Source organism: Artemia franciscana, chromosome 17, assembly GCF_032884065.1.
Source record: "Artemia franciscana chromosome 17, ASM3288406v1, whole genome shotgun sequence".
In the NCBI taxonomy this organism is placed as follows: Eukaryota; Metazoa; Arthropoda; class Branchiopoda; order Anostraca; family Artemiidae; genus Artemia; species Artemia franciscana.
In genome coordinates, this window is record NC_088879.1 from 34,067,965 (window position 1) to 34,090,183 (window position 22,219).

The window sequence follows — 22,219 nt, forward strand, 5'->3', positions numbered from 1 at the left end:
GCTTCAATCAATACTTGCTTCAATGCTTCATCAATTGTTTATATCCCATGAAAAGGAAAAGAAATCTGTAATTGGGGTTAAAAAGACGTTAATGCGGAGTGTCAAAAAATCCGGTTTGGAGACAGCTTTTATGAGAGAGCTTGTAATCAATTCTTTGTTGTTTTTGGTTAATCTAGGTTCTTCACCTCTACAACGTCATTGATAAAAATTCCCGCAGTATTTTTACTTCAAGCTAATTTGGTTTAACAATATATGATCCGTTATATATTATACTTCAAGCTCCGTTATACTTCAAGCTTATCTTCCAAACTTATAAGGATTTCTCTAGTTTACGGTGTTTGAGGAATCCTTTACTAATAATGAAATATGTAAGTGGTCCATTCTATTGCTAACATTTGTTGAAGTCTAATATTAGTTTACTACTTAAGCTAAATTCGTAGATATACATCTATTTTAACATATTTCAAACAACAATGGTATTAAAAAAACATGGTTGATCACCCTAAGTAAAGAATAAGTCATTTTTCAAGATAATAGCAACCAATTTTTTAAATCTACATTTGTCAAAGTCTTTTTCTTGCATTTTAGCAATAATTTTTTTTAACTTATCTTGCTGAAAAACATCTAAAGCTGGATATTTGTTTAAATTTTATCAAAGTAGGAATGATATCCTGGCCTAGATCTATTTTTTAAACTAAATTCTTAAATGACTCAAGGTCTGCTCATTTCTAACTTCAGTTCTCTGCTTGTGTCCAATATTTTTTTTAAAGTCATTTGAAGATTCTTTCAGTTTTTTGTACCTTGCTCTGGTACATACCCCGCTACCTCTCTCCTCCGTGTGCCGGAAAGAACAAGAACAAGGTCTTTCATTTCCTAATGGACATATTTCTGCAATAAGAGGAGAACCGTTTGCCCTCTCAACGAATGGACTGTATTCTGTATAATTACTCTTAATATTTTTCACAGAGTGGATGCACCAAACGTCTTTTAATTTCGTTTAATATTTTCAGAAAGGGGAGGGCTACTGGGTTTGAATTCCTCCCCATGAAATATTTATCTCCGAACGTGAAAAGTAACAAAAATGCATATAAACAAACTTTTGCTGCATTTTGTGAAGTATTTTTACCCCCTCCCTCCCCCAGAATATGAATACTAGAAACGCCCCTGGTTAGGGCATTAAAGTGAAACTTTAAGGAAATGCTGAGAGATGTCAAACACGATCATGCTGATTGTCAGGCTGGTTATCAAAAGGATGTATCGGCAATATCTAAGGAAAATTTGAAATTCCCAATGTATGTTGAGGTGATGTTAAAGATGGATTGAAGGCCAGCCGAATCCCCCACCCCCTTCCTTGCCCTTTTTAGGTTCCCCCTCTGTACGACACTGATCGAAATTTTGAAATTGTCATTGTTCAGACTAGTCAAAACTTCTAATAGCTATGCCTCTAGGGATACCATGCCTCCCAGAGCTTTGGAGCAAGGATCGTTAGTTTTGCAATTTGCCAATTGTTCACATGTAGGATCAAAAGGGACTATGTCAAACCACACTATAACCATCCAGGTTATCAACAGGGCGTATCCGCAATGTGTTATGAACGGTTAAAGGTATAAGCTTGAAACACGTAGGACCACTATTGGAGGAGACATACGCTCTTATACGTGAAATAATTTCAATTCGCTTCAAGTGTTAATGCCACTCTTGGTTTTCATTTGAATAAAAAACAGTTTTTTTTTCATTTTTCGAACAGTTTGTGGTAACAAACTGTAAGTAAAAAGCGACCAAGGCAAACAGTAAACTGGACTACAAAGAATGATTTCTAATAATAAGTAAATGCATCAAAAGGACTTGCTGTTTGTAATGATTCCATATATATAAAATTCATTAGATTTAGTGTCACCCATCAAAAGCTAAGAGTCAGAGAAAATTTGCCTGATTTACTAAAAGGGGTGAATCATCCTCAAAACATAAGCGATCTTAATTAAAATTTTTGCCATTGTTTACATGTAGTTTTTGCTATTGGGAAATATGCAGAAATTTAACAGGGGGGGATTTATGCACGGAGGTATTTCATAGATAAAAACTTTTGTGAAGAGCAAAGTTTCTGGGGGTGTTTTCTCAGGGGAATTTTTCCACTCTGGCATGATTTGAAAAGCAGACAGAAATTAAATAAAATCTTTTAATTAAATAAAATTGATTTTATTTTTTAATTAAATAAAATCAATTGATTATATCTTTTTAATTAAATAAAAAGTCTTCTTTTAGTCTTCAGAGTGAGAACACCTTTTTGATTTATTGGATTTTAACTTGCTGTGAACTTTAATTAATTCAGTAACCATAGCTAATTAACGCCCCAAGGGTAAATTGTATGTCGTCTGAACACCTGTTTATTGAGGAGAACAATTGCAATAACCGGCTTGGATACGGACTTAGATTCTGGAAGACAATTGAAAAAAAAATTGCCTGTGTTAATTAGGGCGAGAGGGATACGGAATGGGTTAATGTGGCAAAACTTAACTTGTATGAAATCCGCTACTGAACTTTATTACCCGGTCACTAGCATGTAGATTGAAAACACAAGTTTTCGTTAATAGTCGAGTTCTTCTCTCGTGAATCTATCGTTGATGCGAAGAAAGTATTATGGACATTTTATGAAAATTTGGGATATGATGATAGAATGAGAACAGCTAATAAGGACTCGATGTGCTAGATTTAGTGAAGGCCGTCTATCGAGGCTTCAAAGACAAGAAAGTTTTGCCTAGATTTTTTATATATGAGCCCGATGAAGTACCCGAGAGCGTCGATGCAGTTGGTATTACAACTAAAGTGAAACAGATGATTAGAAAGTTAGACAGCGTCACGGAACATCTGAAACAGGCTCCAATGTGGTGGCCCACTGCTGTTACTACGAAACAGCATTCCACCCCTCTACCATACTTGGTCGTTGTGAAAAACCCGCTAAAGTCTCTTGAATCTCCCGACGCCCATAAGGACTTCATTCTAACTACATATGGAAAGCTAAGTGACGATATAGTAGAGCTCAAGAAAAATAAGGATGAGTGGAAAGTAATAGTCAAATCAAAGGATTCCGCTGAGAAGTCTGCTAATGCCATGAAGGTAGGAAATAGTCCACTTGAAACAAGCGTTAAATCAAAGAGGTTCTTAGGAGTTCTGCGATTTGTCCCAAATGATCTTAAAGCAAAGATGTGGCTAAGTTGATTCCATCATGTGAAAAAGCTGAGCAAATCGGTCAGTCCCGCACTTTCAGACTTTATTTTCCGTCAAAAGAGGCCTTGGGGGCTAACATGAAGGAACCCCTGAAGATCGGTTTTGAACGTTTTCGCATTGATGTTTTTCAAACATTACACTGCCGTTGTTTCAAATGCCACCATGTAGGATATCTGGCGGCCGAGTGTCATAATGCCAAGTTCTGTTCTCAGTGCACAGGCTCTGACCATAAAAATATAAAGGAGTAGCCATGTATGTAGAAGAAAAGATGTGTTGTGTGCAAAGCTTCGGGTTATTCATGTTATTCAGTGTCCTGCCCGGAAAATCGGAAATTGACTGCTGAACAGTACAAATCTAACAGCTTTCAACGAATATTGATGGGTTTTTTTTCCCGTTGTGTCATGGAATATTAACGGTGGCATTCTTAATAAACTACCAGTCCTGGAGAAGTTATGCGAATCTTATAGTGTCATCTGTATGCAGGAGCACTTTTTGATGGATTTGGATTGTCAGCTTTAATGCCCTTCCTCTAACGTAACAATATGTCTCTCCACAGCAAGAAGATTTAAAGTTAAAGTAAAACCAAGTGGCGGTTTAGCCTTCCTGACAACTTGTCAATCAGAATTGTTTGAAATGTGTGATTGCTATCTTGCTGTGACGGTTGATAACTTGGTAATTGTCAATCTTTATCTTCCAACGAATTAGAGGGCCGAAGTTTCTGAAAGAAAATTTGCTATCGCTTACAGACAGGTGGCCAAACTGTTAAAAAAGATCGAGAAGATGAGCAGGAAGTGTATAATTATCGGAGACTTTAACTGTGATCTACTTGCGAATTCAAGGGCTAGAGCTGAAACGTTTCTATTTATTCTACCAACCGGTTACTCGATTGTACCGAAAGATCGAAATTATTCGTTTATTTCAACTTGTGAAAGTACTTCTAATCTTGGCCATGTAGTCTTTCTCCATCCTTCCAATGCAGATCTTATTGTTAAAGTCAGTTTGGGAGGTGAATATAGTGACCATATCCCTTTGTTCCTGTCGTTCCCTTTCCGAGATACTCCCTCTTCTAAATTTGTCAAAAGGAAATCAAAATTTTTACGTGTTAAATCTTGGGACAAGATTGATAAGGGTACCTTCCAAGGGGAGTGTGACTCAATGATATATAAAATCCAAGTTTTCGACTGCTCCAACGCCAACCTGGTAGGGACGAGTCTGATATTTGTTTTGAACTGAATTTTTATTGTGCGCAGATTGCTCACGCTCTAAAAAATGCCGAGAAATTCGCTGTCCCAGTGAGAAGGTGTAGATCTGAAACCGAAAAATTTTGATGGTCCAGTAACGAGAGCCTCAGATCCGCTTGTCAGTCTTCGAAATTTTGGTTACGTCTATGGAATGATTGTGAAAAACCTAGAAACGGAGTTGTAAATGCTTTACGGTTACTTACTAAGTGGCACTTTCAGAAGGAGCTCAAAGCTCACCGGGTTGGCCTAAGTGTTGTAATTGCGGAATCGATCGCGAATGACCCTAATAATTTATGAAAAATTCGTTCGGCAAATAATAAAACTCGGAAAAGCAAAATTACTATTAGTGAGAACCAGTGGCATTTATTTTTCAAAAGTCAGTTCACCGAACCCAACGTTAACACTCTCGAGAAATTTGAAACGGAATTAAATAATCGCTTACTTACTCCTGGACCGAATACCTTTGTAGTAAGTTCTAGTGAATTATGTGATGTTATACAAAAGCTTAACAAAAGACAGTCTATGGGTTATGATGGCATATGCACCCTTCATTTACAAAATGGGTCGTCTGGCCCGTGTGCTAAGTTAGCTGAGCTGAATGTACACATGTGTAATAAGCAAACCGGCCATGAATGGCAAAATGCTGTTTTTTGACGTGGAATTATTTTTGTTTGTATTTTAGAGTGTAATTACGACATGTTGTTTCTTTCTTATTTTTTTTCCTTTTTTTTCAATTTACTCCATCACTTCATTATTTTGTATGATGGGTTATCAATAAATACATACATACATATAGCATTTGAAAAGGAAGATGTATTGATCGCAAATTTTTTTGTTTTATTTGAATCTCCCCTTTGAATAAGCTAAATAAAATAAAAAAGTTTTTTTCAAATGAAAGTAAGGAGCAACGTTAAAACTTAAAGTGCACAGAAATTATTCTCTATGCGAGGGGGCTGCCCCTTCCTTATCCCTAACTATTTACGCTAAGCTCGTTAAAATTACTTCCCATTCAAATTCAACGGCTGTTGTGTTTCAGGAGCCGTTCTTAAGGAATTTGGACACAAAATCAAACTTTTTCTTAAAGAGAGAGGGATGAGAGAGGAGCAGTCCCCCTCATATACCGAATAATGTGTGTTCATTTTAAGCTCTAGTCGTGGCTTCTTTCAGTTAAAAAACTTGTTTTTTTTGTATGGATGTATGTATGTATGTATTTATAACCCATCATACAAAATAATTAAGTGTGGAGTACATTGGAAAAAGAAAGAAACAGCATATCGTGTTACATTCTAAAATACAAACAAAAATAATTCCACGTCAAAAAACAACATTTTAACATTCATTGCCGGTTTGCTTGTTGCAAATGTGTACATTTGACTCAGCTAACTTAGCACACGGGTTAGACAAGCTAATTTTTTTTCATCAAATTGGAGTTGCGGCTCCACGGAAAAATTCGCAACAGAAACTTAGCAAATTTGAAGAAAACGCGCTTCATCCTAAGATGGTCAGATTCACTAAATATAGGGTAAAACGGTACTAAACACAGAATATGTGGCAGGACGACACTATTGTAAATCCTCACAAGATGGGTTCTGTTCCAATGAAAACAATTGTACTATATGCACGACGGATTTTATTTTCTATACTTTCTGGCATCAATAGCTTAGTTTTCTTCGGATTTTTTCCAATAGTAAGGCCAAGATAACTCAACTTAATACGAGGCTTTACTTCTGTACCATTCAGATCTATAGATATATCATCTGATCTAGTCGCATCTAATTCATTAAAAATCAAAACATCACACTTTCCAGCATTTAAGGAAAGCTCAATATCACTGTAGTTTTTAGATATCTCTAAAAAAAATTTTTCTAGTCCACTGGTAGTCCTACTAATATTAAAAATGTCGTCAGCATAACATAATATCGACTGATCAATATCAGATCAACAGATCAATAGCACAAAGAAAGTTGGCACTGAGCTGGAAGCGTTGCATTATTGTAAACCGAAGAAGAAGTAACCGCACCCTCCTTAACCCCGATATGAATTGGTATATCATCAGTCAGCAAATTGCTTCCAGGTATACGTATTTTTGCTTTCATATGGCGGTACATGTACAAAAAAGGTCTAACTAAGTCTAGCGATACACCACGGTTCAAAAGCTCATTCATTGCTTGGGGATGCAACAACGAATCAAACGCTTTACTAACATCGTATGTTCCAAGCGCTAGAGTACCACCGAATTTATCTGCATCGATCAACAAAGTGCACAGACATTTAGAGCATGGAAGCAGCCAAGCTTAGGCTTGAAGCCAAACTGGTGAGGAGGCATGTAACAGAAAGAACGTATGTTATTAATTAAAAGTAATTCAAACACCTTCGTAAAAACGCTTGAAATAGTTATAGGCCGATACGATGAGCATTCAGACGGATCCTTCCCTTTTTTAGAATCAATGAAACAAGACCAACAGAAAAAGAATCTGGAACTATGCGGCAGCGAAAAACCATTTGGTACAACAAAGAAAGATGACATATAAGCTTATCAGACCCATTTTGTAAATGAAGGGCGCATATGCCATCATAACCCATGGACTGTCTTTTGTTAAGCTTTCGTATAACATCACGTAATTCACTACAACTTACTACAAAGGTACCTGATCCAGGAGTATGTAAGCGATTATTTAAATCCGTTTCAAATTTCTTGAGAATCAGGTTCGGTGAACTGACTTTTGAAATATGAATGCCACTGGTTCTCTCTAATTGTAATTTTGCTTTCCCGAGCTTTATTATTTGCCAAACGAGTTTTCCATAACTTATTAGGGTCATTCCCGATCGATTCCGCAATTGCAACACTTTGCCAACTCGGTGAGCTTTGAGCTCCTTCTGAAAGTGGCGCTTAGTAAGTAACCGTAAAGTATTTACAACTCTGTTTCCAGGTTTAATACAATCATTCCACAGACGTAACCAAAATTTGAAGGATTGACAAGCAGATTTGAGGCTCTTGTTACTGGACCATCCAAAATTTTCGGTTCCAGAACTACACGTTCTCACTGGGACAGAGAATTTTTCGGCATTTTTTAGAGAGTGAGCAATCTGCCCACAATAAAAATTCAGTTCAATACGACTGTCAGACTTGTCCATCCCAGGTTGCCATTGGAGCAGTTGAAACAGAACTTGGATTTTATCTAGCATGAAGTCACGCTCCCCTTGGAAGACACCCTTATCAATCTTGTTCCAAGATTTTACCCTTAAAAATTTTTATTTTCTTTTGACAAATTCAGAAGAGGGAGTATCTCGGACGGGGATCAACAGGAACAAAGGGATATGGTTCCAAACCTAGTTTCACAATAAGATCTGGATTGGAGGATGAAGAAAAACTACATGGTCAAGATTAGAAGTGTTTCCAGAAATTGCAATAAACGAATAATTTCGGTCTGTCGGTACAATCGAGTAACCGGTTGGTAGAATAGATAGAAACGTTTCAGCTCTAGCGCTTGAATTCTCAAGTAGATCACAGTTAAAGTCTCCAATAAGTATACACTTTCTGTTCATCTTCTCGATCTTTTTTAACAGTTTGGCAGCCTTTCTGCAAGCGATAGCAAACTTTCGTTCAGAAGCTTCGTCCCTGTAATTGGTTGAAAGATAAAGATTGACTATTATCAAGTTATCAACCCTCACAGCAAGATAGCAATCACACATTTCAAACAATTCTGGTTGACAAGTTGTAAGGACGGCTAAACCACCGCTTGGTCTTCATATAGCTTTAAATCTTCTTGCAGGGGAAAGATGTGCTGTTACTTTGAGGAGAGTAATTCAAGGATCCTCCTCCGCCAGTACCTGTATGTGCCTGTATTAGACGCACTAAACTACGCAGGAGGAAGGCCTCATTTCTCTCAATCCTAAGTTGCTCCAGAGTTTCTGGGAATTTCTATTCCGAATCGCCAGTAAAATCTGTTTTTTCATTGCGCCCCCCCCCCCCCATAAAAATACAAATCCTCTATGCATGTCTAAATAAACGTATATTTCACTAGTGAGGGCTTTTAGATTTAAACCGATAGATAGGGGGTATAATATTGGAACTACTAGCCATTCAAGACGTTATTACACACACCTGGGTCTTGCGCAATATTATAGTACACCTGTTTGTTATGTAATGGTATAGTACAACTGATTGTTAGGTAATAGGGGCTTGTTTCTTTACTTATGCAAATGCTTTCTTCAAGATCTACCTGGTCGATATGTTCAAAAACCCGTGAGGGCTAGGGAAAAACCCTTCAGGGCTTCGAAATTATTGCAACCCCGATTTAGTGATAATCTTCATGGAACTCTTAACTCTGAAGTTTTATTTGTTCTTAGAACCCCAGCCATGAGGTCAGATTTTAGCCATATATACGCATGTAGTAGGGTTTGGAACTACCAGCCAAAGAATATAAGAAATTGTCACTCCATCGGGGATTTCAAATGGTTAATGAAAAGTCATTTGGGTTAATTTTTCCTTTTTTTTCTCTTATCTTTTTTTCTTTTTTTTTATAAGTAATAATAGTATTATATATTTTCCAGTTCAATTGAGTATAAATAATTAAAAAAAGATTTGATATAACTATTTGCATTTAAATTTTTTCTTTTTTGTTATTTTTTCTCACCATGTTTATTTTCCTTATCTTGTATTATGAATCTTGATAGATATGTTTGTAATGTTTTTCCCTATGTTTACAGGCCATGGAGTCTTTTCTGGGGATGTTAAAAGAGATGCTTATATTGATTATTTGATACAAATAAAGTTGAAGTTTACCGTTGGAGAAGAGTATAGCATTAATCGAGCTAATTCAGTTTGAAACATATTGGGAAATTTCCCTTGGTGGCAGTGTTCTATTAGACTTGGCACCATGAACACCAATCAAATAATCAATGTATTTAATTTGGATCCCTACACATCAGAACAAAAATCTTATTGCCTACCCTTGGGTTTCTTTGACCATATTAAATGGGATAATAATGCCCTTGTTATTGTTGATAATAGCCTATTAACTGTTTAGATGGGACATAGGATGTGCTTACTTCAAACTGCGAAGAATATTGAAATTTTCGCCCGCCCCCTTGGCCTACCGTATGCATTCTATACACATCACATCAAAAAACTTTCTTGAGCAAAGTGGAAAATCTATTACTCAAAATCGGATGTGAGCACAAGATTTATCAACCAAAAGCTGGGCTTTCTTGCGCTATTACATTTTATTTTTGTATACTTCCAGTGAATTTCTTAGCATTCATCGTGATAATCGTCGATTGAACGACTTTTTAGTTGAAAATACTCTTTCCTACCTGTATAATATAAATTTCAGTGCCCTAAGAGTGAAATACTCTAAATGTTTGAAGATTTCTTCTTCCACGTATAGGTAGCCATCGGTAATGGTTACCTATACTAACCAACTCACTAGGATTCAGCTTGCACTCATCTTAGTATCCAAAGTCAGGATCGCATTTTCTAGAATATAATGTAATTTAATTTTTATTACATCTCCTTATAGGTCAGTTATATTATTTTTATTCATATTATAAAATTCACGTGTATCAATTTTCTTATTTGAAGTAACATTAACTGCGAAATTCCTTATAGGAAGAATCACTTTCTGTAACAGCCAAATAAAAATCAGTAGGTTCGTAATAATAGCCAGATACTGGCTATAGTAGCCAGTATCTTCGCAGATATGTAGTAAAAACCAGAATCTCTTATTATTCCAGCAATTTAAGCGCAGACCAAGTTCTTCCTCCCAAAACAATTTAAGAACACGCTGATACCAGTCTCTCAAAATAAACTGAAACAACGTTTAGGTTTTTTTTGCAATCATACTAGGGTAAGTGTTTTCCCCTTGATCACATTTGTCATAGTGACAATTCGAGCGTAGGAAACATCTAGTGTGAGAGTCACAAATATCTTCAAGACAGGAACTACAGTTTTTAATTTGAACCGCGTACCCTCTGTGCAATTTACACGGATCGGATAGTCTACAGTTTTCATTATAGTCATCAACAATTCTCACGGGATGACCAGCTGCCCCACGTATAAGAAAATAATGGACATGTGCAAAACATTTTTCAATGTCGTCGGTCTCGCTGCTAAAAAGAAACTGACTGATAATCGATAAAATGAAAGTCTTCTAGAAGAAAGAGTAATTGAGTGACGTGACACATCAAATCAATTTGTTTGGACGGGATTTTTTTTTAATGTCGAGTTATTTGTTGCTTCTTTGCAAAATGGTACTCAAAGCAAGTGAGTAAGTAGTGCTCAAAAGCAAATCACAATATCGTTTTTTTTGTGACGACGCAAAAGTTTAGCACAATAGCCCAAAGACGGAGAACCATTTTTATCTATATTGTTCAGCATTCTTTGACAAAATATTTTCATTTTTATAGATAACTCTTGAAAATCATCACCTAGAATCAAACATTTTACCAAAGTCACTAGATTCCGTATGTTTTTTTTGTTTCTCAAATCAAGCCATTTCTTAATCTCCAGACTCTCACTACCAATTATAGACTAACAAAAAATGAAGATTCTTTATCACTAGAAAAATATACAACAAAACATGTAACAAAATTACTCCTTCATATAGATTAAATCAGATCTTTGTCTTCAATATATTTCCCTAACGCATTTAATCTGTCTTGCAATTTTTGTATATGCATTACATTTACTTCTACTGCAAAGCATAGCTGTTCTTCCTACTTGAGTTTTCTCAATATTGGATATCGTGTAAACACCTCAATCTATTCTTTGGTTAGCTGATATTCCCTTGTAATTTCTATTGCTATTTTAAGCACTCTAGGCTTCATTTTGCCATTGCTAGCACCTTCAATATTCAATAGAATAAAAGCATCCATTCCTAAAGAATATGCCAAGAATGACATCCTCAACGTTGAAATAGTGAACTCTTTTTCAATACTGAGGCGAGTGAATAGTAAGATCTGATTTGTCACGAGCTGTTGACCTTCAAATCCAGTTTTGCTGGATTATGTTGGTCTGCTGGAACCAAAACAAGTCACGTAATATGACACCATTTTTACTTGTAAATATTGGACCAAGATCAATTTTCTCCAACCGGGACCTTCCCGCTTGAATAGCGGATCCTGAACTCTAACAATCTCCATTACGTAACAACCAAAGAAATCTTGAAGAGAACACTTACATAAGTAAACAAATAAACCCCTATTACGTACCAACTCAAGAGATCTTGATTCGACAGGCCCCCTGAAGTTTTTTTCTGGCCTTCGCAGGCCTTTAAACATATCGACCAAGGGATTCTTGTGGAAAACATTTGCTTAAGTGAACAAGCAAGCCCCTTTTACGCAACAATCAAGTGTACTATACAATTGCGTAATAAACAATTGCACTATAGTATTTCGCAAGAACCAAGTTTGCGTAATAGCGTCATGAGGGGCTAGTAGCTCCTATAGTATACCCCCTATCTTTTGGTTTAAATCCAAAAAGCCCTTACTACTTATTTCTCGAGAAAAAATTGCCTTAAGATGGTAATAAAACTTTCAGATTCTGCTCGAGCTTCAAGATATGACAGCAGGAGTTGTAGAACCTGGTGAAGAGTCAAATAGCTATGAAAAAGAAGACAATATTTCCTTTTTCGGTGTAAGGATATACTCCTTGTGGCTACAGTTACAGATGATGCTATGGGGTAAGAAAAATATTTTTCTTAAGGACTAAACTTTTGTGGCTAATCTATCTCTAAATTTCAATTTTGTATGCCTCAACAAATTTTGTTTTTACGTATATCTTTGAATTTACTTTTTGAGTACTATTTTTCTTCGAATGCCCGGACGAGAACAGGCTGGGTATAAGGAGTTGGAGCTGCTCCAGTGTTCTGAAATGACGTGGGGTCTCCGTTCCATCACAACGAGAAATTAAGCGAGAAAACGGGTTTTAATTTCAACAATTTTCCGTTAAGAAAGGCTCCCGGACGTGGGCGCAAATTTTTTGGAATATTTTTTTTTAATTAAAGTGTTGTTTTGTTTTTATTTTTTGTTCACTGCTTTGTTAAAATCCCGTTTTTCTGCTTAATTTTTGGTAAATGGAAAATTAGTGTGGTCTAAGAAATCATTTACGTCTAGCCTACGGATGGCAAAAGACTAATTCAGTTTTATTATTTTTGAATTTAGCAAAAAACGTACAACTATAATTATATAAAAAAAGAAATTTAATTGTAAAGTAAATAAAATAATCCCAAAATCGTTTTGTTTCAAGTATCATTTAACTACATATAATGAGGCTAATCACACGAAAATAAAATATTGTGATGAGGAAAGTTAAAAATGGAAAACTTATATCTGAAACTAAAACATATTTTTCATTTTTGATATTCTTAATTTGAGGAAAGATTTTCACTTTAATTTAGGAATGTGATTTTTTAAAATCCAACCTAAAGACTAATTTTTTAATTGGCTGAAACTTTTGATTGAAAATTAATATTGTCATTTACCAATATCTAGGAGTAAGTTCATTTTCTCGTTTGTTACATACGAGGGAGCGAGATTACGTCTGAGGTATTAACTTTCTCTCATTGCGAATAAATACAAGTTATGCAGATTAGCATATAAATCGACATCACTACTCCATTAAAAAAAAAAAATTAAGATTTTAGAATTTTTCTATTATTTTGTGGTGAATATGATCCCTATCTCCACTTACCTTTTTTTCTCCATTTAGCCCCCCTTTTCCGTTTCTATTTCTCTTCTTGGAAGTGTGAATTTTGCTGTTGGTTTATTTCTTGTGCTGAAGGAGACGAGTCGAGTTTTACCTCTCTGTCTGCCTTGTTTAAATTGCATTATGTTATTACAATGGAACAGTTCAGTACGTAAGAATTTCCCATTTAGATTTATTTGTAAAATTTGTTGATCCCATAAACCACATGTTGAAGCTAGTTATTATGATTTATTAGCTCAAGATAGGAAGTTTCCGATCTTTATTTACGATTTGAAATTACAAATCCGTCTCATACTTTAGTGTCATCTAGTTAAAACAATTTAAAAAATAGATGACAGTATTTGGTGTTTGCCTTTAAACAGGATGTATTTATAAGGAGATGTAAGTATATATATAGAAGAAGAAGAAGAGATGTAAGTATATTTTGTTTCAAAAGCAATTTGGCTTTAATTGATTATTGGTTCATCTATTGTCAATTAAGTACTTATAAAATTCCCTTTATAATCAAAACTGACCTTGATATTCAAGACTGCAGGAATAGTAGTTCGGAGCAATAGGAATAGAAGGATAAAAAAAAAAAATCGAGAACAATATCAGATATAATATATCGTTTACGTAAAAAAACACTGATATAAGCCTAGAATAGGGGCTGTTGAAAAGGAAGCATGTTAAGAAAACAATTCTTACTTTGTTGTTTTGTATTGTTTCGGATTAACGATGCTACTTGACTACTAAGGTCTTTGTGCCGACCCTGCACTGTATTGCTACATCCGGGTTCGATTTTTGGGTCCTGTGTTACCGAGCTGAGGTCAAACCCACTGCACCACCACAGAGCATTCTTACTTCATAATATGTACAATAATTGTAGTTAAAACATCTTGACTTCAGCTCCACTATACTCCCCCCCCCCCCTAATGTGCAAATATATAGCCCAAAGTTGGCTATGTTCAACTCTTGCGCTTTAGATAGCAAAGGATAAGTTCTAGTTGTGTCAATTCCTAATAATCTGGTGGGGCATGAATTTCCTTACATTTTTTAAAATATTAATGCAAAAGAAGCCAATTTCCAAAATCCAGGGAGAATTAAAAAAAAAACACACAACAGAAAAACAATGCATTTCTTAAAGCTAGGGTGAGGGGGGGACATTCTATCCTGAACTGGTACCCCTCTTCCAAAGACCCCAATTTTTGAAAAAAAATCATAAGGAACAAAATTTAAACAACCAAAAGTATTCTTTGATTCAGACATATGATTGTACCATTGCTGGAAGTATGGACTTATGTTTTTTTTTATGACAATAATTTTGATTATTCAATGCTGCTCCTAAAAAGCCCAAAAAAGCCCCCAAAAAAGCTCGAAGTTTCACCTGAGTCGATTCAGTTTATTGGTACATGGGTTGAAAAGAAAAGATTGTCTTACTCTAGATTGCGTGGCATGACAAAATGCATGGAAAGTATATAGTTTGAGCTATATATTTACATATGGGGGGGGGGAGAAAATATAGTGGATTTGCAGTAAAAATGTGTTAACTGCAAATATTCTGCATATTATGAAGTAAGGATTTTTCTTAATATATTTTCTTCTCAACATCCCCTATTCTAGGCTTATACCAAAACTTTTCTTATAAGAATGGTTTTAGAAATCAAATTTGCTAAAAGTTATACAATACATCCCATTTTTGCCTAAAACTGTTGTTTTTACCTCAAAAACAGCGATTTAGAATTTGTGGAGTGGGTTATTTTCTCCAATTCACCTAAGACAGGTGAAACCTCCCAAAAACCAGGACATCAAAAGTAAAAGCTTGAAATCTGCGTTTTAACTTCCACACTTGGGAAATGTATATCCACATACAAAGATTCCTTTCCACTCCTTGCCTTGATATTGCTAGGTCCTTGTGGGAAAATCCTTGCAGATTTTGATAAATCAATTCTGGACCCAACAATCCAAGCCTTAACTGTACCTTAACTCTAAAAACACCCACATTTTTTGCATCTTCTTGTTCATAAATATTCAATAATGGCTTAGGAGCAGCAATGAATGATCAAAATTGTTGTCATAAGAAAACCCATAAGTCCATACTTCCAGCGATGGTCCAATCATATGTTTGAATCGAAGAATTCTTTTGGTTGTTAACTTTTGTTCCTTATGATTTGAAAATTGCAATGCTTTTCCTTTTTTTTTTTTTTTAATTGTCCCTGGATTTAGGAAATTGGCTTGAAAAAATTCATTGAAAAAAATCTAAGGAAATTAATGCCCAAGAGATTTTTGGGAATTGACGCTACTATAACTTATCTTTTGCTATCCAAAGCGCAAGAGTTGAACATAGCCAAAAACTGATACAGCTTTGCCCAGGTCTACATCATTCTGCACAATTTCGACGCTTTAAGCAGACCGGTTTCGGTAAGTCACGCCGTATCATCACAATGTTCTGGAATTGCAAAGTATCAGTAAGAAAAAGTCAGAGTTAAGGACAAACTTAAATATTTTGATAGTAAAATTAAATATTTCTGGAAGTAATCTTTAATATTTTGAATATAAAAGTTGTCATGCGAATCATGGTTGAAGCAATATATGTAACCTAGTAAAGAACAAACCGCGGCCCTTAGTTAAAAAAATTTTAAAAATAAAAAAAAACCTAATAGTAAGAAAGGAAATGATATTTGTAGCTGATTCAGTAGCATTAGGTATTATTTTGATTAATCTCAATAGTAAAATGTTATTTTGAAAAGACAGTTATAGTGTTTGACAAACAGCATGAAACCCCTCAAAAACACCACGGGATTTAAACAAGAAGTACGTTCCTGGAATCGCCATTACTATAATTTCCAAACAGAAAACTTATAGCCTACCCCCTTAAAGAAAGTAAATTCATTTTTTTGGAAGGGTAGTACTGATGTTTCACCTTAATTTAAAATACGAGTAACGAGTGATGATGGCGAGGAAAAGATTAACTGAAAGAACTAGTCCAATATCGTGTCAGCAATGCAAAAATGTCTTTTTTTTCAGTTGTATCTATCGTATGAAATATGATACTAGTGCACAAGATTAATGGGTTCAATCTGCCTTTCTATATCTTATTTGTGCATCATGATAATTACAAGGTTCTATTGTTGTTTTTTTTGCTTTTTTTACACGTTACGTTACATTATTTTTTTCTGGCATCCTCTTTCCTTCTTTGTTTTTCTTCTTCACTCATTTTTTAGAATAAATTTGTCAATTTGGTTAATTATTGTTACCTTTATCACATTGCCCCCCCCCCAAGATTTTGCTCTAAATCTGCCATTACGAGGTTCAATTGTTTTTTGACACATTGCCTTACTTCTCTTTTTCTAAAATACACAAAATGTGGAGCCCCGAGCTTTTGATAAAAACTGTGCCCTTATCTTGAAGGGTAATTAAAACTTTTAATGTTCAATCGAAAGGTTTTCAGTAAAATTAAGGTATGTATTACCGGCACAAGCATCTTGTATATTATTTTTCAGTAATTCTACAGCTTCGATGTTTTAAACCGAGATGACAATTTTACTATCATTTAGTAGCTGAGACTAATTTTGTTTAATAAGAAAATACACTGAAAAGGATTGATAAACATAATAAAATAGTATTATTTTTTACTAGGAATAAACTAATTTTTCTGATTTCTAAGCTAATTTGGATTATTCTCTAAGAATAATGTAAGTAATATTATAGCTCTGAATCTTAACAAAGTAGAAGATTTTGAATAATAACTTTCTTATTATTATACAAATGAAATAATTTTCTTGTTTTCTAAGCTAGTTTAGATTATCCTCTAAGAAAAGTCTAAGTAAAATCATAGCTTTGAATCTGAAACAAAAGTAGATGATTTTAAGCAATAGTTTTATAATTATTATACAAATAAAATAATTTTCTTGTTTTCTAAGCTAGTTTAGATCATTCTCTAAGAAAAATCTAAATAAAATAATAGCTCTGAATCTGAACCAAAAGCAAGCGATTTTAAATTATAATTTTCTTACTATTATGCAAATAATTAAAAAATTATTTTTTTTTAAAATTTTTAAATAGTTTAGATTATTGTCTAAAAAAAAGGAAAATATTTTCAAGAAAATGATTTTTCTGTTTTTTAGACTAGTTTAGTCTAAGCAAAATTATAGCTCTGGATCTGAAAAAAATTAGTCGACTTTAAAAACTAATGTTATTATAATTATACAAATAAAATATTTTTCTTGATATCTAAACTAGTTTAAATTGTTCTCTAAGAAAAATCTAAGTAATTCCATACCTCTGAATCTCAAATAAAAGTAGACGATTTAAAAAAATAATTTTCTTATTATTATACAAATAAAATAATTTTCTTGTCTTCTAAGCTGGTTTAGGTTATTCTCAAAGAAAACTCTAAGTAAAATCATAGATCTGAATCTGAAACAAAAAATACAATTTTAAAAAATAATTTTCGTAATATTAGGCAAATAAAATGATGTTCCTGTTTTTTTTAGCTTGTTCAGATTATTCTTTAAGAAAAATCTAAATAAAATCATAGCTGTGAATCTGATACAAAAGTAGACGATTTTAAATAATAATTTTTTGATTATTATACAAATAAAATAATTTTCTTGTTTTTTAGGCTAGTTTAATCTAAGTAAAATCATTAGCTCTGAATTTGAAACAAAAATAGTCAATTTTAAATAATAATTTTCTTATAATTATACAGATAAAATAACTTTCTTGTTGTTTAGGCTAGTTTAATCTAAGTAATATCATTAGCTCTGAATTTGAAACAAAAGTAGTCGATTTTAAATAATAATTTTCTTATTATTATACAAATAAAATAATTTTCTGCTTTTTTAGGCTATTTTAATCTAAGAAAAATCATTAGCTCTGAATTTAAAACAAAAATAGTCGATTTTAAATAATAATTTTTTGATATTATACTAATAAAATAATTTTTTTTGTCTTTTAAGCTAATTAAATTAATATTCAAGAGAAATCTAAGTAATATCATAGCTCTAAATCTGGAACAAAAGTAGACGATTAAAAAAAAAAATTTTCTTATTATTATACAAATAAAATAATTTTATTATTTTCTAAGCTAGCTTAGATATTTCTATAAGAAAAATCTATGTATTATCATGGCTCTGAATCTGAAACAGAAGTAGAAGATTTTTAAATAATAATTTTCATATTATTATACAAATTAAATAATTTCTTGTTTTCTAAGCTTGTTAAGATTATAGAAAAGTAGACGATTTGAAATAATAATTTTATTATTATTATACAAATAAAATAATTTTTTGTTTTCTAAACTAGTTTAGATTATTCTCTAAGAAAAATCTAAGTAAAATCATAGCTCTGAATCTGAAACAAAAGTAGACGATTTTAAATAATAATTTTCTCATTATTATGCAAATGAAATAATATTTTTGTTTTCTAAGCTTGTTTATATTATTTCCTAAGAAAGATCTAAGAAATATCTTAGCTGTGAATTTGAAAAAAGACGAGTTTAAATAATAATTTCTTATTACGAAAGTAAAACAGTTCAAAATAGGGATGAAACCTTTTTATTGACAGTGAATAGATATAAAATTATTATACTGGATATTTCGAACACATATACAGTGTTAATCATCAGCAGTAAAACTAAAAGACATGAATAAAAATAAACAAAATTTATACTTAATAAACTAATTACATATAGTTTATTGCTCTTATTTTTTTCAATGCAACAGCGGAGGCAAATCTCTTTGACCTTTTTGGTTCCGGTTCATTAGAATTATCTGACACATTATGTGGACAGAGGTCATAGCTCTTAGGTGAGGTGATATTTACTTTATTTGACCTCAGTAAATTTTCATAAATTGAGTTCAATCCAAATTCACCTGTATCTCTGTTTATGGAATTTTTCTTGAATAATTTTTTTTAATTTCGATTGTTTCCCTGAAAATTTGCTTTAAACCTTGGTCCCTAGAAATCAAAGAAACATTTTCAAACAAAATAAAATGATTTGGAAAATTAAAGATATGTTCTGAGAGGGCCGACGTGAAATCTTCAGGTTTGGTATTTTGCTTTAAAGAGGGACTCATAAAGAGTTTGAAGGAAGAAGGGAAGATTACACCTCAACTTTTCTACAAATTCTTACCAAGAGGTTCTTTGTGCCCAAAATTATATGGACTTCCAAAGATGCATAAGCCAAATCTGCCATTACGACCAATTGTTGCGAGTACAAAGTCACCAACAAGTAAGTGGCTAGTGTCATTGTGTAAACCACTCATGTCTACACAAATTTCTTACATTAAGAATTCGTCAGAACTTGTAAAAAAAACTAAAAGAAGCGGAGATTGCTCCAAATTCTATAATTTCAAGTTTCGACATAGTGTCAATGTATACGAGTATTGATGTAAAAGCCGCAGAAAATCTGCTTGAAAGAAAGATACTAAGAAATTTGGACTTAATTAGTGGTGAAACAGTTTTGGAAGTCGGTGTAATTATGAATTTAGTTAGGTTGTGCAACATGTTCTCTTATTTTTTTTCAATTCAGAGGGTTTTTTTCGAACAAGTAAATGGTTTACCCATGGGGGCCCCTTTAAGTCCTTTATTAGCAAATTGTTTTGTAGAAAATATTGAAACAATAGCGTTAGATTCATACTTTTTAAAACATAAATTTTGGGGGAGATATATGGATGAAATAATTTCAGTATGGAATTATGGGGTGGAGGAATTGAAAAGTTTTTTAGAACATCTTAATTTTTGGGGAGGTGATTTAAAATTTACAATAGAATTAGAAGAGGATAATAAACTTCCTTTTCTGGATGTCCTTCTTTTAAAAAATGGAAATAGTCTGGATTTTAAGATTTACAGAAAACCTACTAACAATAACAGATTTTTGTCGTTTTTCTCCGGTCATGCTCGCCAAGTAAAAATTGGTTTAATCACATCCTTAACTGACCGCACTTTTAGAATTTGTTCTCCAAAATTCATTGAGGAGGAATTATTGTTGTTAAAAGAGATTTTAACAAGTAACCATTATCCGGGTTGGTTAATTGACCAGACTTTTTCGAAAAGAAGGAAAAAATTTCTAGAATTTTCTGACGATATTCTGGAAACAACAGAAAAGAAAGATATTTTTTGTTCTCTACCATGTGTTCCAGGTTTGAGTGAAAAACTTAAAAGAATTTCACAAAATAATGACTTAAAGGTAACTTTAAGAGATAATAATATTTTGGCTAGTTTTTTGAATTCTGGAAAGGATCAGACTTCCGTAGAGCAACGAAGTGGGGTTTATAAAATCCCATGTGTACTTGTGGAAGCTCTTATGTGGGAGTACTAACCAGAATTTAAAAATGAGATTGCTACAACATCATAATTCTATTTCATCGTCTTTAAAGCAAAATACCAAACCTGAAGATTTCACGTCGGCCCTCTCGGAACATATCCTTAATTTTCCAAATCATTTTATTTTGTTTGAAAATGTTTCTTTGATTTCTAGGGACCAATGTTTAAAGCAAATTTTCAAGGAAACAATCGAAACTAAAAAAAATTTATTCAAGAATAATTCCATAAACAGAGATACAGGTGAATTCGGATTGAACTCAATTTATGACAATTTACTGAGGTCAAATAAAGTAAATATCACATCACCTAAGAGCTATGATCTCTGTCCACGTAATATGTCAGATAGTTCTAATGAACCGGAACAGAAAAGGTCAAAGAGATTTGCCTCCGCTGTTGCATTGAAAAAAATCAAGAGCAATAAACTATATGTAATTAGTTTATTAAGTATAGATTTTGTTTATTTTTATTCATGTCTTTTACTGATGATGAACACTGTATTTGTGTTCGAAATATCCAGTTAAATAATTTTATATCTATTCACTGTCAATAAAAAGGTTTCATCCCTATTTTGAACTGTTTTACTTTCGTCATGGAAAGGCAGTGTCGTCTTAGAAGTTATCTAAATTTCTTATTAGTATACAAATAAAATAATTTTCTTGTACAAATCTAAGTAAGATCATAGCTCTGAATCTGAAACAAGAGAAGATCATTTTAAATAATAATTTTCCTATTATTATAAAAATAAAATAATTTTCTTGTTTTCTAAGTTAGTTTAGATTATTCTCTAAGAAAAATCTCAAAGTAAAATCATAGCTCTGAATCTGAAACAAAAGTAGACGATTTAAAAAAAAATTTTCGTATTAATATACAAATAAAATAATTTCCTTGTTTTCTAAGCTAGTTTAGATCATCCTCTAAGAAAAATCTAAGTAAAATCATAGATCTTAATGTGGAACAAAAGTAGACGATTTTAAATAATAATTTTCTTGTTGTCATACAAATAAAATAACTTTCTTGTTTTCTAAGCTAGTTTAGATTATTCTATAAGAAAAACCTGAGTAATATCATAGCTCTGATTCTGAAACAAAAGTAGTTGGTTTTAGATAATAATTTTGTTTTTATTTTACAAATAAAATAATTTTCTTGTGTTCGATGCTAGTTTGGATTATTCTCTAAAAATATTTGAATGAAATCTCTGAATCTGAAAAAAAAGTAGACGGTCTTAAATAAAAAATTTCTTATAATTATAGAAATAAAATAATTTTCTTGATTTACAAGATAGTTTAGATTATTCTCTTAGGAAAATTTAACTAGAATCATAGCTCTGAATTCGAAACAAAAGAAGACGAGTTTAAATAATAATTTTCCTGTTATTACACAAATAAAATAATTTTCTTGTTTTCTAAGCTATTTTAGATTATTCTCTAAGAAAAATATAAATAGCATCACAGCTCTGAATCTGAAACAAAAGTAGACAATTTGAAATAATAATTTTCTTGTTTTCTAAGCTAGTTTAGATTATTCTCTAAGAAAAATCTAAATAAAAGCTCTGAATCTGAACCAAAAATAAACGATTTTAAATAATAATTTTCATTTTATTATATATATAATATAACTTTCTTGTTTTATAAACTTTTTTAGATAATTCTCTAAGAAAAATTTAAGTAAAATCATAGCTCTGAATCTGAAACAAAAGTAGACGATTTTAAATAATAATTGTTCTATCGTTATACAAATA

General features: G+C 32.7%; 1 protein-coding gene across 1 annotated transcript in view; it reads left to right on the forward strand.

The window, feature by feature from the left end:
* The first annotated feature begins 210 nt into the window (after nucleotides 1-210).
* Nucleotides 211-22,219, forward strand: part of LOC136038175 (uncharacterized) — a 28,976-nt gene continuing 6,967 nt past the window's right edge. Inside the window, exons 1-2 of the mRNA XM_065721252.1 lie at nucleotides 211-368; nucleotides 12,007-12,148. Coding sequence (XP_065577324.1) covers nucleotides 360-368; nucleotides 12,007-12,148 — 151 coding nt within the window. The 5' untranslated portion in view covers nucleotides 211-359. The remainder of the gene's footprint in view (nucleotides 369-12,006; nucleotides 12,149-22,219) is intronic.